This window comes from Oncorhynchus mykiss, chromosome 8, assembly GCF_057628025.1.
Source record: "Oncorhynchus mykiss isolate SJ-2025 chromosome 8, ASM5762802v1, whole genome shotgun sequence".
In the NCBI taxonomy this organism is placed as follows: Eukaryota; Metazoa; Chordata; class Actinopteri; order Salmoniformes; family Salmonidae; genus Oncorhynchus; species Oncorhynchus mykiss.
In genome coordinates this window covers 23747427-23760662 of record NC_143029.1, presented here as the reverse complement: position 1 = coordinate 23760662, position 13236 = coordinate 23747427, and the positions used below count along the sequence as shown (strand labels likewise).

Here is a 13236-nt window from a genome sequence, read left to right as displayed (position 1 = left end):
ACCAGAAAAGGAGCTTAAAATGAAATTGAAATGTGAATCAATGTGTTTATCACAAAGGTCAATAACTAGATGATGTCATGTTTAGTCACACACTCATATCATATGAACGATGTAATCTTTGGAAACAAGGGTTTGGGAGGTTTTGTTTGCCATCAGTATTTTCTAGAACTCATAAAACATGCCAACTACACAAAATACATGTTTTTGGTCATTTTCTTTATGTTTAACTTCTTAAATAATGGTGGCGGATCCATTTGTAAAATAAATACTGTGAAATTAACAAGGAAGGTAATCTAATGTATTTCCTAATGACATTTAATAGAGCTGTACTTGTCCCATAGGAAGTTTTTATTGAGCAGGTTGACATTTATTGATATGAATCTTGTCCTGGAGGCAGTACTAAGTGAATTCCACAAGATGGGCCAGCTGCTAAGTCAAAATTGGCTATATATCGTTAAAAATATATATATTTTTGGTTTGTTTTAAGATTTTGGGTTTTAATTTAAGGTTAGGCACAAGGTTAGGGTTAAAATCAGATTTGATTAATTTCTAGCTGTGCCATCTAGTGCTACCCTGCAGAGCAGCCTTCATGGGTCATCTGAATAAATGCCAACCTGCCTTTATTGGCAGCTTGAGGGAGTGAGGGAGTCAACGTTAGTCCTTAGTTCTGTGCTGCCCTCTGCTGCTGCGCAAAGGAACTTCTTAAATCAACACTACAGTATGATACAGAAGCAGCAGTCAATGAAACGGCAACCTACATTTCTGTATAATAGGAAACACAAATCAATACTGAATATATTAAATCATGTGTTTATAATTTGCAATGTCAACACTACAGTACTTACATTTTCTGTTGTCATTTAGAATGTTATGTTACAAAATATATAATACATAGGCCTACATTCTCACCTCTGAAATTTCCCAATTTCCATGATTTAAGAAAACAAACCTTAAAGATTACATTTCCAAAGAAGAGACAACATAAAAAGTGCAGAATGATGTATTAGACAATACTGAACATTGTTAAACAGGAATTAGACTGAGGTTTAATGAGAACTTGCAGCCTTGATGACACAGCACTGTTGATATTGGTAGATTAAAGGTCAAAATGGAAGGTTGACTCTTCAACAACAGTAATAGAAAGGAGGAAATAGTTCAAACTCAAAGTGACAGTTCAACTTATGGTTAATGTATCGAAACAACGTCTACGTAAAGTGGGACAAGGCTTTCAGGATTTTATTTATTTTTCATGACACAGGAAAGTTACTTTGATTCAGAGGAGTCTGGCTGGCTGACTTTATAAACCGTGAGCCAAAAACTCAACTTCCCAAGATGAAGTGGGTATCTCACCTTGAGGTCTACAGCTGGAGTAGGCGGCAGTTCATGGCATTACATTCCACAATGGAACAGTCCTCAAGTATTCTGACATGGTACAGCGAATAAGAGCATTTCTTCCTCCATTCGTGATGTCCACAGCAGGCAGCGTCATGCAAAGATACAGAGCAGGAAGAGCGGGCCAGGTCTACCAGGAATATGTCAACTCCCTTATTTCTGCAGTTCATGGGATGTGCTGAATGTCTCATACACATTGGCAGCAAACTCCTTCACTTGGTCTATCATCAGGAGATCCTGCAAAGAGGAAAAGTGTAATCCTTAGACTCAAGACTTAAAACATGCTGGGATTCAAAAATGGAAATCCTTCCCAAAGGCAAATTAGCTCTTACCTGTACAAAGTGACTTGGTATTTCACTGCAGATGGAGTGGATCTGTCCATTCACAATGGGGATGATTTTGGCAACTGGGAGACTTACATGCGAGAGACTGAAAGAGATTGTGGAGGGGGCATTAATTGATAGGTAGATTCATTTTATACAAAAAAATGTTTTTTCAGTTGTAGAATTCAGAAAGTGATTTACTATGTATGACAAGTGACCTCCCATAAATTGCTGCCAACTAAATTAATCCACAAAAAAACAGACCTATCAGGTGTAGTGATGGGGGTGGAGTCTCCTTGTGCTCCGGGTGGGGGCCGGAAAAACTCTGCCATGTTGTCAAGGAAACGGTTGAAGCCCCTGTTCAGGCAGGTGTTGAGTACAGTGCCGAAGTCCGGGCTGGAGAACAGAGGGGACACAGTTCAGCACACACACACGCAAGATAAACCTCTCTAAATAAGGGTCAATGAGTGTTAGGCCTCCATTTTACCTTTCAAGCATGTCTCTGGTTTCATTGAGCAGCTTTATTGTAGTGACATCATTCTCCGTCAGACCACAGGCCTGTCAAACAATTAAATAATGTAAACCCTAGTTTTAACCCAAATAAACAAAACAAAAAAATACATAAAGTTGTATGTGTATCAGTTCATGACCATTAATCTGACCAGGGTTGACAATCCAGCAATGGTTGGAGCCGGTTCAGGGAACAGAAACGAAAACCAGATTTTTATGTATTTATTTAGGAACAGAACCGGAAGCCATCTATACTGTTCCGGAACCAAATCGTTATTTTAAAAGCATGGGAACCAGTTAATAACATTCCAGGTATTTTTTTTCCAGTCCCACAAAAACTCTAAGAAATTGCCTATGCAAAGCCCTCCCTCTGTCGTTCAGAAACGTATATGCCAGTGTCTGCCTGCCAGCTGGAAGTCTTTGCCAGTTGGTGTGTGTGTAGGCTACCTACCCCTCCCATCTGAAGTATAAGTTACTGTAGCCTACAGCTGGCCAAGCTAGTGGAACTCGCTTAGTACTGCCTCCAGGACAAGATTCATACCAATAAAAAGCATGATTCAGGCATTAGGGAGATATGTTTAAAATAATAGATTAACTTTTTCCAAGTTAATGATACTATAGCTTCACATTGGAAGTATTAACTACAAGAGGTAAGACTTGTTTTTAGCTTGTTCCCTAGCTAACATTTGCTCTGGTCCAACGTTAAACCAACTCGGAAGTCCAAAAGACATTCAAAGTTCCTCCATAGAAGCCACTCTTTTTCCATAGGTATAATTCTGTGGGCCTAATTCAGATAATGCATGTCATAACAAGATGCCTCCATCCCCTCTCGCCTCACCCGCAAAATTTCAGTTGCATCTTGTGCCCTACACTGTTTTTGCTGGTTTAGTTTGCTGGTCGGAACAGTAAAAAAATATATACAAAAATGGTCAGGTGAGGGCTGTCACCTGTGCAGCCAGAGTGTTCTCCTCGTCAGGCATCATGTACCAGGAGAGAGGTCTGTGTGTGGAGCCCCCGTCTCCCTCCTCCACCTGGGCTCTGATCTGGTTAAGGTGCTGCTCCAACTCCTGAAGGGACAGACTCTGCTTCAGGGACACCCTGGGTGGGTGGGTGGGGAGACAGACACACAGTCACTGACAGACAGGCAAAAGCATCACATATGACTTAATCCTCCTAATGTGGTTTGAGGTGCTGCTGTGCACTGCGTGCATGTGGCTGGCACTGACTCACCCGCCCAATGTGTTCTGCACAGCTTTCTTAACCGCTGTTATCATCTCACTCAACCCTTGGGAGTCAGAGAGAATCCGTAAAATGCAAGGATGCTTTATAGCCTGTAGAACTCATTTAGGCTAATCAACAGATGACTTGTTATACTAAAGGCCTAGCTATTTCAGAAAGCAGAGTAATTGTCTCTTACCATCCCCAAGGAGGTGCTGGATGCTGGAGAGGTATTGTTGTTGCACATCTGGAGGGGCCAAGGGCATCTGGTGGAGCACAGAACACAAAAATGGCATTTATAGACCACCCCACATCCAGAGATGGTTTTATGGACACAGACAAAGCCAATTCCTGAACAACAAAAAACATTTTAAATAGAGATTCTCCAGGCTAAATGTTTGTCTGGGAATTAAAACTACCCCATAGGGTACAAGAGATTGAAGCTTAAAGGCTTACCATGCCACTCTTGCTGACAGAGTTGTCCAAGTATAAGTAGCCACCAATGATATTGAGCTGGACACGGAGTAAAACAACCAACATACATGTACTGTACACAGCCACAACACTTCGGGTGAAACCTGGGGGAATAGGAAAAAAAGAGTGATTCCATGACAAACCTGTATATCAAGTGATCAAATGACTTTAGTTATTGATTCACAACGTAATTGCTGTTAAGGAACAATAACTTACTAATAATCTTCAGGTCCTCCCATATGTCAAGTTTATTTGCTGGTCTAGAAGAGAAGACCAGCAGATGTCATTAATACCTTAAACTAATAATTTTGTTTAACTATAGCTTAAGCAATTCCCCAACAGAGGTCATAAGACACTTACTTGCTCTTCAGCAGTGTAGTGAGGCTCTCAGAGTTTAGATGATGTAAAATGGCTTCTCTTAATGTAGGGAGCATTGACAACACTAAAAAAAAAAACATGAAAAAAAAAGCATTAACAGGGAGTCAAACTGCACAAATAGGAATATGAATCAATACAGCAGTAACTCAATCAATTGACATAATGAGTGTTGCGGGAGATTTCTGGGACTGTTACTAGGCTGAAGATGATGTGCCGATCAGGTAGACAGCAGTACTGTACCTGTCATGTTGCACGTTCTCTGGTTACTCTCGAAGTGGAACTGACGTCGGGCTTGAGCGATGTACTCTGATGCCTCACGCTCCTGCATCTCTCGGATTTTCTTTTGAGCATATTTACCAAGAAAGTACACACCTGGAACCGGCAAACGTAAGGTCAAGGTAGCTAGAATGAGATTAGCTATTAACTAGATTTACCTACCACGATTATATTTCAGGACATTCATTGTCTATCCATTTACATAACTTAGCTTCATATATGCATAATCGTCAAAGTTTACATTAAACATTTCTAATAAAGTCCAGACCCACACAGGTAAACATTATGGCTTGCTAGCCAACTTTTCTAAATAATGAAAACGTTAGCACTTGGCTAACTAGCTCAACGTTATCTTGATAGCGTAGCTAGCTAACGTTACCTCCGACAAAAGCTCCAGCGAAAATAAATTTCCTTTTGTGGCGCTTCAGAAAATTCCACGTAGACGAAAACATTTTTGAGACGATTTATAAAACAGAAGAAACAAAGCACCCAACCGTGTTATTTTCCACAGTCGCACATGACACGAATTTGAACGCTAGCTACATGTCAAACACGGAGGTGGGAAGCTGCGCAAAGCAACATCGATTGATCAGTGTTTCTGCGATCATCTGCAAAATAAATGCCTGCGTGGTCCGTCCAATATTATCTTCCCCTTCAATGTGCGCAAATTTGTTCCAGGCAGACGGTGGGGATTTTATAACTGTCGCATGAGCTCTCTGTAATTGGAGTAGCTAGTTGGTGTGCGTTTGTGTAATCTAATGTATCTAGTTTCTCAGACTGTACATTCAACATGGGGACAGAGCATGTGGGGAATGATGTCGTTTCTAAAGAGAACTTCCAGCCATGTGCCGAAGACATACAGAGGTGGATGGCTAATGCCTTTGACATGGTTGGTTTGGCATAGGGCAGCGTTTCCCAAAGTAGGTATTCGAGATCCCATGGGGTGCAGGTTCTGGTTATTGCCCTAACGCTACACCGCTAATTCAATTGATTAAAGCTTGATTTGCTTTGTAGTGCTAGGGCAAAAACCAAAACGTGCACCCATTGGGGTCCCGAGGGCCGAGTTTGGGAAACCCTGGCGTAGGTGCAGGACCTATAGCTACAATGCGCCGTTGGTGGTCGGTGTTTAGTTCTTTAGGGGTTTCAATAACTTTTAGAAGACGCCAAAACAAATCAGTTACTTTTCTTTTGCGTTTTCACTATGAAGACGCAAAAGAAAAGGAACGGAACCGCGACCACCAACGGCACATTTTGGCAAGGCAGGACAGGTCAATCCCACCAGTAAATTACAACACACTATTTTAAATGGCACTTGTACTAATAATAATCTCCACCTCTTTACAGGCAAAAGAAGCCTTGGAGAATGGTGAGGTGCCTGTTGGATGTCTCATGGTCTACAACAATGAGATTCTTGGAAAAGGGAGAAATGAAGTGAATGAAACAAAAAATGTGAGTAACTTAATCATTTCAGCTGAGCTATCACAGGCAAACACATCTCCTCAATGGTTATTTGCTGTGGTTATTGCCTTGCACGTGTCCGAACAAAGGCAATAACCAAAGCTATACCGGTACCCTAATCTAGTGGTTCTCAAGCCTCTCCTCTTGGATCCCCAGACGTTTCACAATGTTGTTGTAGCCCTTTACTAGCTCACCTGGTTCACCTAGTCATGGGCTTGAACTGGCTCACCTGGTTCACTTAGTCATGGGCTTGAACTGGTTCACCTAGTCATGGGCTTGAACTGGTTCACCTAGTCATGGGCTTGAACTGGCTCACCTGGTTCACCTAGTCATGTGCTTGAACTGGCTCACCTGGTTCACCTAGTCATGGGCTTGAACTGGCTCACCTGGTTCACCTAGTCATGGGCTTGAACTGGCTCACCTGGTTCACCTAGTCATGGGCTTGAGGATTAGTTGACTCAGAAGTGTTTGATCTATTCCAGAGCTAGCACATGGAAGTGCTGGGGATCCCAGAGGAGAGGTTTGAGAACCACTGGAATCGTTCTCTTTCTCCTATCCTTCCAACACCATGCCTGTTAATGTTAGCTGTCTCTGTGTGTTCCAGGCCACTCGCCATGCTGAGATGGTGGCTCTGGACCAGGTGCTGGAGTGGTGTCGTCATAGAGACCTGGACCCCAGGACAGTGTGTGAGAGGACTGTGCTCTACGTGACTGTGGAGCCTTGCATCATGTGTGCAGGAGCTCTTCGCCTGACCAGTATCCTTATGACCTCATCAACCAGTCTCCACTTGGGTTTACCTAGTTTACTGTAGCATTTGTGTAGGTTTGTTGTGAGGGTTTACCTCAAATGACTCTGTTTTAGATGGCCAATCAAAAATGTATATTTTGACCAATGGGTAAAATAATATGTTGTGTAGATAATCCTCCAAGAAAACCAATGGTCCAAACCTCATGTCTCATCATGATCCGTTCAAAAATTATTGTAGTTTTGACCCTTGTAAAATGGGGGTGACTAAATCAATGGAGGCCAGAGGGAAAAAAAGTGGTCAAAAATCTGGAAAAACAGCTAGGCTGGATCCTGTGCAAGAATGAAGGTTACTGGCTACCTGACAGGGTGACTTTCCTGTTGAAATCGTCATCTGTCTTCTCGAATCCGCAGGACATAGATTAATATAGATGTAAAATGGTTATCGAGTTTGAGACATGGCATGTAGCATTTTCACATTTTAGTACACATTCGAAATTCCTGTTCTTTTCAGAAGATTTCTCACCAAACAAGCGTATCTGTGAAATGTCAACGGAACACTGAGCGTATACCAAGCTTTTTATTTTCAGTCATTCACGTTTAATTCAGCTCGTGTCAAGCTAATTTAGCCTTTTGTGACCCGCTGAAACAACTCTAAAGACGACAAATGTAAAGTCCTCAAATTGTTACGAGAAACCTGCTCCGCTATGTCAAAAGAGCTCGGTGCTTATTATTGGATGTATTAGGTTAATTAGGTTATGACATCTGACTTTTTGGATATAATGTTAATGATCTGTTAAAGACCCCACTGAACGATTCAGAATATTTGCAATCATATGTCTTGGTAAAATGTATTTTACTAACATAAGGAAGTGAAATTTCATCACCAAAGCTCGTTTTCACCCACTCTTGGAAGAATGGGTGGACACCCTACTCTGTAGGACATGTCCGAGAGCGAGTTTGTTTTGCCTGATGCCCCGAGTGGGTGGAAATTTCACTTGAGGTCCAATAGAATGGTCTAAAATGTGCGAACTCCGCACACCCGCGGCACCCGGCGATTCAAAATGAACTCGCCTTGCGTTTTAAACATTATCCTTTTTAAATTGTGTATATATATATATATATTTTACCCCCTTTTTCTCCCCAATTTCGATCTTGTCTCATCGCTGCAACTCCTCAACGGGCTCTGCGGCGAAGGCCGAGTCATGCGTCCTCCAAACCGCGCTTCTTAACACCCGCCCGCTTAACTCGGAAGCCAGCCACACCAATGTGTCGGAGAAAACACCGTTCAACTGACCACAAGAGTCAACCTGCAGGCTCCCGGTCCGCCACAAGGAGTCGCTAAAGCTTGATGAGCCAAGTCTGTAGTGCCTTAGACCGCTGTGTCACTCGGGATGCCCCTCATTATCAATTTTACCTTAACAGTGCAACAGACATTCCTCTAGTGGTCTATGGGTGTAATAATGACAGGTTTGGTGGCTGTGGATCTGTTCTAGACATTCCCTCGGCTGATCTACCTCACACTGGCTCATCATTTAAGGTACAATATGTCGTCCAGTGTTCACAGCATTCTTTTTGAACCCAGTTTCTCTTTGTGCTTTTGTTGGAAAGAGACTGATTATCTCGTGTTGAAATGCATCCGAGCCTAGTCTAGAGTTGAGTAGGATCATTAATTGACTTCAGGAGGGCAATGATTAAACAATTGCTCCTTCATTTTCAGTGTATCTCTGGCTTCAGAGCAGAGGAAGCAGTGGAGATGCTGAAGACTTTTTATAAACAGGAGAACCCTAATGGTAAGAACTGCTCTTTTAGGATTTATCTCATTCTGTAACCAGCAGTATACGTATCTAATTATTATCATGTACATTATAGTTGCACAACTTTAAAAGACAGTTTTTTCCATTTCAGCTCCCAAGCCGAAGACGAGGAAGGAGTGATATTTTGTTGGTGTCCAGCAGGGGGCTCTAGACTTTAAGAAATGAGGTGAGGAGCAGAGAAGGATGATGTAAATGGAGTAGCTAACAAAGCTTTTTCCCTAAACAGACTTGGATTTGTCTTTCTGACAAAGGAATCAAATATATATTTTTTGTGTTCTCACTTATTTGCTCAGACGTTTGTGTTAGCACTCATTTTCATTTTCATATTATTGACAGTATATTAGACCCTTACAGTATAGTTTGGCTGGACACAAACGTCTGGAAAGTGGCTTGATTGTGATGCTTTGCAGGCTCTGTATCTTTCCTGTGTGGTTGGCTATGTGAGGAGCTGCTGCTGACTTTATTATGGTTATTAGTGTACTGTACCAAGTAGACAGAAACTGTCCGGTCTGCATTATTGTCTGGGTTCTCTTCTTCTCCATGTTCTCATCTAACCCAGAATGTGATCTCACTCCGAGCACCCTGGGTCTAGGATGAGCTGAGCTTAAGGCAGGTACCGGGGGCCCCTCAGCAACCTCTAAAGGAGCTCTCTCTCTCTCTGGCGTCAGTCATCAACTGCCGTCATGGATCTGAAATCAGTGTTGCCCCCGAGATTACTAAGTGGCATAGCTGCTTTGTGATTTATTTATTTTCTGCTGAAGAACAAATACATATTCACAGCATTAGTCTCAGCGGGAGAAGGAACACTGAATAGTATAATAGACTGGGAGCGCCCATGCAGACAGTCCTGTCTCTCCTACTGAATGACTAGGTCAGACTTCACTGCAGAGGGAGCAGATTTCAATGTGGGACCAACTTATTTCAGATCAGAAAGGAGACAAATGTCCGTTCCATCGTCTCCCGCAGGTATTTTGATCTCAGTCTCAGTAACCACCAACACTCACACCAGCACTGCAGTTTGGTGTGTGACAAACGGAATGTGTTTGTAGCGTAGAGCACAGCTGTGAGGGGTAATAGTCAGTCTGAAGCGCCTCCCCTTCACATAGCAGCAGGCCGGCAGCATCCCTCAGCCTTAAACCCTTAGTGGTCTCTTCCCTGGACAGGATCAGGAACAGAGGAAGTAACCGCCCAGTCAGCATCAGACAGTTCCGGTTGTACCAGCTCCAAGTGACTGCTCCACACTGACCTGCTGTAGCTTTCACTATTGTTTAAAACTCTCTCTTGTAAATCTAATAAAACTTTTTTGAAATGCACAAAATGTTCTCTTTATTTAGTTCAACTACCGTGTGTAGTTTATTCACCAATGTATATGTAAATGTTGTGGATAAACACTTTGTGAAGGTGACAATGTAAGTTTGAAGAATTGCGAACCTCTAGCTAGTGATCACCATTGCTATATCTACAGGAAATTTGACAATTTATTTCAGATTTTCAGTAACTGACTGGTGTTTGAGAGTTTTCTACAATGAGAGAACAGTGATTATCACCTACCGGGTGCAGTGTAATGATTCTTAATCGCTTAATACCGTCACGTCCCCCTGGATATGTGTGTTATGACTCATTCCTTTAAAGGTTTCAAATCTTTGATGATTGCGGCTGTGGCGAGTTAGATGCAATCTCTTGCCCTTGGCTACATTCTAACTATACAACCCCCCCTGAAAGTCACTCCTGTAGAGCTCTGCTGCTCCAGCCAAAGTACCACTCAGGATCCCTGCCTCAGACTGGCACAGTACACTTGCTCAGCTGCCCGCCCGCCCACACACATCCGGCAGACACGCACACACACACCTTGCCAAAGGATCTGTACTCTGTATTTTCTGTGCTTGGAGGCTGCAGGGGTTGAGAACCATCACAGTGAGTACTTGGAGCCACGATGCAGGGCTATATCTGGGCCTCCATCTTGTGGCTGCAGATTTAGCTGCATTGTTTTCCACCTAGTGGGGCCTGGAGACAGAAAAGTTGCATTTAAACAGCTTTTACCTCCAATGATGTCGATACACGTCGAGCGGTAATGTTATCTGGCTCTGGCATTTCTGCCTGTGAGTTTGTAGTCATGACACTTTTGATTGGCTTTGACTAAGCCTTGCATGTTGCTCAAGCTTTTCCTGCTTACCGAACACCGTTTTTGCCCTAATTACTATGCTAATGTATGCCAGCAAAATCCTTCAAAATGCATTCAATTTGTCACCTCCACATGGGGGACCGGCAGTGTTAATGAGAAGACTGAAGTGTCGTTCTCTTGTTATCAAGCTGACAGAGAGCCTGCGACTGTGCACACATTCCACCATTACAAAAGTGTATACAAAACAACTTACCCGGGCAAAGATGTCATTCTCTATCAGGATGAAAAACCACAGTTGTCAAGACCACCTATTTCTGTTTCACTAGAGAAGGGTTTCATTTTTCCATCTAATTGGGCTGACAGCTGTTATTACAGGAGTTGGTTCTGGTGGGACACTTTAAGAGGTTTTGTTGAATATAAAAGTGAGGATAGCTAGAGAGGAGATTTAGTATGCTCTGGTATTTGCCTGTTTTGGCTCTGTTTAAACATTGGTGTTAATAGGGTTGTAATAAATTGCCAGTCTGTTTAAAAATGATAAACAGCAGCGGAGATCATATCACTCTCGAAATAAACGTACAGCCACTCAAAGAATGTACCAAATGTTTCTATTATATACTGTGGTATACTTACATTATAGGCTAACATATTATTTCGAGAGAGCTTTTGAGGTCTGTCTCCCAGAGTCACTAGAGCCTTGGAATAGCTGTGAATAAAAATACATATTATGGGTACATTTCTTCTGCATTGAGCTTCTGGTTATTTAGTGTGTCTTTACGGACTGGAATGTGTGTGTTTCTCGTTAAGAGCTTGTCCAGCGCTGCACAAAGGAATTGTTATGTTTGGACCGAGTGCGTCTGAAAAAGCAAGGCAGAAACTGCCAGTGAAAATATAGAGCAGAAATGAAATCATACGTGTGGTTATTTTTAATTGAATGGCTGGGCCGTCATTCCCGTGGAACTTAGTGTTGTGTGAGTCTGTGAAGAGAAGAGCTGTAGTGAGACTGGCTGACACACACACGCACGCACGCACACACACACACACACACACACACACACACACACACACACACACACACACACACACACACACACACACACACACACACACACACACACACACACACACACACACACACACACACACACACACACACTCTCACACACACACACACACACACACACACACACACACACACACGTCCACGACACCTCTGACTCGCTCTAAATAACAACTTTTTATTGAAAGACCATACACTTTAAATGCGGTCATCCTTTTTCTTTTTCTTTTTTTTACAAAAGCATTAAAACAAGAAAGGGTATTTTGGAGCAGCGGAGCTGCCAGTCTGGCTGTCCCAGAAAATAACATTCTGTGGTACAGCTGTTAGACAATACACACCCAAGAAAAGGCGATCATTCATGCCACTGTAGGAGATGCCCTCGCTGGAAAGCACTCCAGTCAAAAGAAAAAAGAGAAGAGAATTTGAATACATGGCTTTTGCTAACTCTGCTGGCGTGCCTAAGCATCTTAAGATTAATATCATACCGTAGCAGTTAGTTCATTCCACTAATACACTATACTCTGTGTTCAGATAATAACTTGAGCCTTTGAGGTGGATGAACAGGATGATTCAATATTAATAAGTGGGTAAATGTAATGTCATCGTCATACCTCCAGTGAATAGAAAGGTGGAGAATTCATATCCCACCTTGTCATCGACGGAAAACAGGCATCTCAGTTCTTAGCTACAGTCTCAACAATTTTAAGAGGAGGACTCCGAACACAGCTTTAAAAACCAACATAATATTCCCACGTATTTCTCCATCATTTATTTACACAGTGGTTGTTATTCTGCAGTCCGGGTCGGGATTGGGCCTGTCTTTGCGGCAGCCCAGTGAGGACTGGGTCTTGACTTGATGGCAAGGTTCCCACACGTGTTGGCCTTCAGTCGGATTTAGCCTTGTCTGTGTCTAGAACACCTGGAAGACAGAGAAATATCAATGCACGGTTTTCTCTACTTTAATCGTACACAACTCAAATCAGTGGTGTTGAGGGGAATATGAAGTTGTATAAGACAGAGAACAGAAATATGAACAGTTTGTAAATGTAGAGAGTTTTCAGAGACCATAGTCGCAAATACCACTTTATATCCAAAATGAAAAACCAATTGAACATTCATAGCTGACCAATTGGCCTCATATATCTATCATCAAATGTCCCATATGGGCAAATTGAGGTTATGTTGGAGTGGTGAGATGGGAACATGAGCTCTGAAGGATGGAGCTAAATCACAGCAGGACTAAACCAAGGAGAGGAGAGAGGGGATTGGAAAGGAGAGAGCAAAAGAGAGAGAGCCAGGGAGAGTGGATTGGAAAGAAGTGAAGTGGGAGAGAGAGAGGGAGAAAGAGGATGGGCTAGAGGATGAAGGGATTAGAAAGAAAATAGAGGAGGGAGAAAGAGGAGAGAACATGGGTAAAGGGAAGGGATTGGAGAGAGAGTGAGAAAAGAGAGGAGAAGAGGAGACTGG

The 13236-nt window shown here is 42.5% G+C and overlaps 3 protein-coding genes across 6 annotated transcripts in view; 1 reads left to right on the top strand and 2 right to left on the bottom strand.

Moving 5' to 3' along the window:
* Window positions 1-794: 794 nt before the first annotated feature.
* Window positions 795-5232, bottom strand: pex3 (peroxisomal biogenesis factor 3). The gene is made up of 12 exons (XM_021611992.3): window positions 4951-5232; window positions 4536-4667; window positions 4278-4359; window positions 4134-4177; window positions 3900-4021; window positions 3643-3709; window positions 3456-3510; window positions 3173-3323; window positions 2203-2273; window positions 1980-2111; window positions 1725-1821; window positions 795-1629 (listed from the first exon to the last, which is right to left on the bottom strand). Exons 1-12 carry the CDS (start codon window positions 5021-5023, stop codon window positions 1546-1548), a joined length of 1110 nt encoding a protein of 369 aa, XP_021467667.2. The 5' UTR covers window positions 5024-5232; the 3' UTR covers window positions 795-1545.
* Window positions 5228-9908, top strand: adat2 (adenosine deaminase tRNA specific 2). Of its 4 annotated transcripts, none has more exons than XM_090242970.1 (7): window positions 5228-5435; window positions 5916-6020; window positions 6634-6784; window positions 8207-8313; window positions 8494-8566; window positions 8682-8756; window positions 9150-9908. In XM_090242970.1, the coding sequence occupies exons 1-6, from the start codon at window positions 5415-5417 to the stop codon at window positions 8708-8710; spliced, it is 486 nt and encodes a 161-aa protein (XP_090099096.1). In that variant the 5' UTR covers window positions 5228-5414; the 3' UTR covers window positions 8711-8756; window positions 9150-9908. The 4 variants fall into 4 exon arrangements, with proteins under 4 accessions (XP_090099096.1, XP_090099095.1, XP_021467672.1 ...); XM_090242969.1 differs by having other exon boundaries at window positions 5231-5435; window positions 9754-9908; XM_021611997.3 differs by having other exon boundaries at window positions 5231-5460; window positions 9754-9908.
* A 2027-nt stretch (window positions 9909-11935) lies between these two features.
* Window positions 11936-13236, bottom strand: part of aig1 (androgen induced 1) — a 65857-nt gene continuing 64556 nt past the window's right edge. Inside the window, exon 6 of the mRNA XM_021611994.3 lies at window positions 11936-12688. Within this exon, the coding sequence (XP_021467669.2) occupies window positions 12654-12688 (35 nt within the window). The 3' untranslated portion in view covers window positions 11936-12653. The remainder of the gene's footprint in view (window positions 12689-13236) is intronic.

Coding starts and splice junctions, on each gene's coding strand:
- pex3 (XM_021611992.3), bottom strand. CDS start 5,023: ATGTTTTCGTCTACGTGGAATTTTCTGAAGCGCCACAAAAGGAAATTT. Junction 3,710..3,899: donor CTGTCAGCAAGAGTGGCATG/GTAAGCCTTTAA, acceptor GTGCTCCACCAG/ATGCCCTTGGCCCCTCCAGA. Junction 3,324..3,455: donor GTGCAGAACACATTGGGCGG/GTGAGTCAGTGC, acceptor CCACCCACCCAG/GGTGTCCCTGAAGCAGAGTC.
- adat2 (XM_021611997.3), top strand. CDS start 5,362: ATGGGGACAGAGCATGTGGGGAATGATGTCGTTTCTAAAGAGAACTTC. Junction 5,461..5,915: donor TGGCTAATGCCTTTGACATG/GTTGGTTTGGCA, acceptor ACCTCTTTACAG/GCAAAAGAAGCCTTGGAGAA. Junction 6,785..8,206: donor AGGAGCTCTTCGCCTGACCA/GTATCCTTATGA, acceptor ACAGTGCAACAG/ACATTCCTCTAGTGGTCTAT.